We start from the raw sequence: 1,833 nt of genomic DNA, 5'->3' as shown, positions 1-1,833 counted from the left end.
TTGCCTTCCAGTGTAAGTTCAGAGCTTCAACAGGTGGAAAATGTGCGTGTGAGAAACAGGGAGGGAGGGAGAAAGAGAGAGACGATGGTTTCACACGGCTAACCGCAGATCCACGGAGTGAATGCTGAGGCGATGAAGTGCACTTGTTTCAAATGGGTGTGGAGGGCAACGAGGAAGGAAGGGAGAGCGAGGGAGGGCAGCAGGGGGAGGCAGAGGGAGGCAGAGGGAGGCAGACACCGACACCTCGGCAGTAACACTCTGAGTGCGAGGGGGCACAGGCGGCTCTCAATGGGGAGGTCTCAGTGAAGCAGCAGTCTACCTGTTGGAGCTCAGTGCGGGAGAGTGCCGTGCCGGACCCACGCTGATCGTGGATCTGCGGGAAGCCCACTGCACTTAGGAGGCAAAAACAGCCTAAACAATGTCTCCGAGACTGTTACTCTGCGCTGTTTTGGCTGTGTACCAGGGGACGCCAACCTGCACCGGATTTAATGTAGATGAACGGTTTCCTGTGATCAAAGAGGGGAAAACCAAAGGGAGCTTCTTTGGATTCTCAGTCGCTCTGCATCAACAGACGGGGGGCTCCAAAAAATACCTGTAAGTCACCAGCTGCGCATGTCAAAGACAAAAACTCCACTTCTTTTTTAATTCAGAGGTTAAAATAATGTCCGCAGTCAAACCGGCTACGCACCTGCTTTAGACCGGGAGGCGTAACGAAAGAAAAAACAACCATTGTGTCCGCTCACTGAGCTAAAAACCCCGCGATGAAGCCTTTGGAGTGCACAGCCTTTTATGTTGCGTTTTAACACCTATATCTCCCGTTTGTAAATTGCGCTTCACACACTCCTTAAACGCTTCGGAGGGTTTCCTTCGCATCACACACTTTCCTTTTCTCCACGCAAAGTAGTTCCTGAAGTCCACCTGTTATACCGGAGCGGTTCAAGTCCGTGCGGATGTATTTAGGCCTGTATACCTCAGAAACAATACAAATCAAAATATGTCAGATAGGTTTTTCTGCAGCCTTTTGTGTCTCTGTCGTAACAGAGGAGGAATCGCTGTAATTTGCCCGTCGGAGGTTGTTACCTGGGTCATTATGAATAAAGTTAGTAGGCTACGTCGTGCATTTCCGATAAGACGTCAAACAGACGTCAAACTGAGTGTTTCAGTTTTACGCGAATCTCTCTCTCTCTTGTTTTGACATTTCTGTCGTTCATCTACCATTCAATCATTGCAGCAATCTTTCCCCCAACCTTGACTGACTCCTCTTGTTAAAAATGCATACATGGCTGAATGAGATACGTCATAATTCCCATTACACACCTCTTTGAACTGGACTGTATAGCTGCGGGTGCAACAGCTGCATCAGGTGAACTGTGCAGCAGCTTGGGGCTTGTCTGGGCTGTAGCTTCTAAAGTGACTCAATGCTATTATGCCATGGGAAAATTAAGTATTAATACTGTGCATTTAGGAGTTCAGTGAACATATCCAGCCAGTGTGGAAGGAATGCACAGAAAGTCCTGACATAGCCTGCTCTACTTTCATTCCTCCTATCCTCAGGCTATTACATTCACCTGAGACACAAGTGATTTTGTGTTTCGCAGTAAAGGTGTTCATTGGCCTGTAACACTCCTAGGTTGTTATTACCAATGACATGAATGCTCGTGTGGATTTAACAGTGTTTGGGAGGATTTACATAAAAGTAAATGCTTTTGTTTTTTTTTTAAGGACTAGTTCATGTTCGAGGACAAGAATGTGTGCATCTTTCCTGTCTATAATGAAAGCTCCTCAAACTGTATCATTGTTTAGGGTAGGATTTCCCTCAGCCAATTACCGCCG

The 1,833-nt window shown here is 47.1% G+C and overlaps 1 protein-coding gene across 2 annotated transcripts in view; it reads left to right on the top strand.

The window, feature by feature from the left end:
- Positions 1-235: 235 nt before the first annotated feature.
- Positions 236-1,833, top strand: part of itga3b (integrin, alpha 3b) — a 26,064-nt gene continuing 24,466 nt past the window's right edge. The window contains exon 1 of one of the 2 annotated variants that reach the window (XM_087180126.1): positions 236-594. In XM_087180126.1, the coding sequence (XP_087036252.1) occupies positions 419-594 (176 nt within the window). In that variant the 5' untranslated portion in view covers positions 236-418. The remainder of the gene's footprint in view (positions 595-1,833) is intronic. The other variant, XM_023429317.2, reaches the window with a different exon arrangement.

Source organism: Seriola lalandi, unplaced genomic scaffold (genome assembly GCF_002814215.2).
Source record: "Seriola lalandi dorsalis isolate HSWRI2012SDOR001 ecotype SW California unplaced genomic scaffold, Sedor1 jcf7180002054892, whole genome shotgun sequence".
Taxonomy (NCBI): Eukaryota; Metazoa; Chordata; class Actinopteri; order Carangiformes; family Carangidae; genus Seriola; species Seriola lalandi.
The sequence above is the reverse complement of the archived record's forward strand: the minus strand, read 5'-3'. Positions and strand labels throughout refer to the sequence as shown.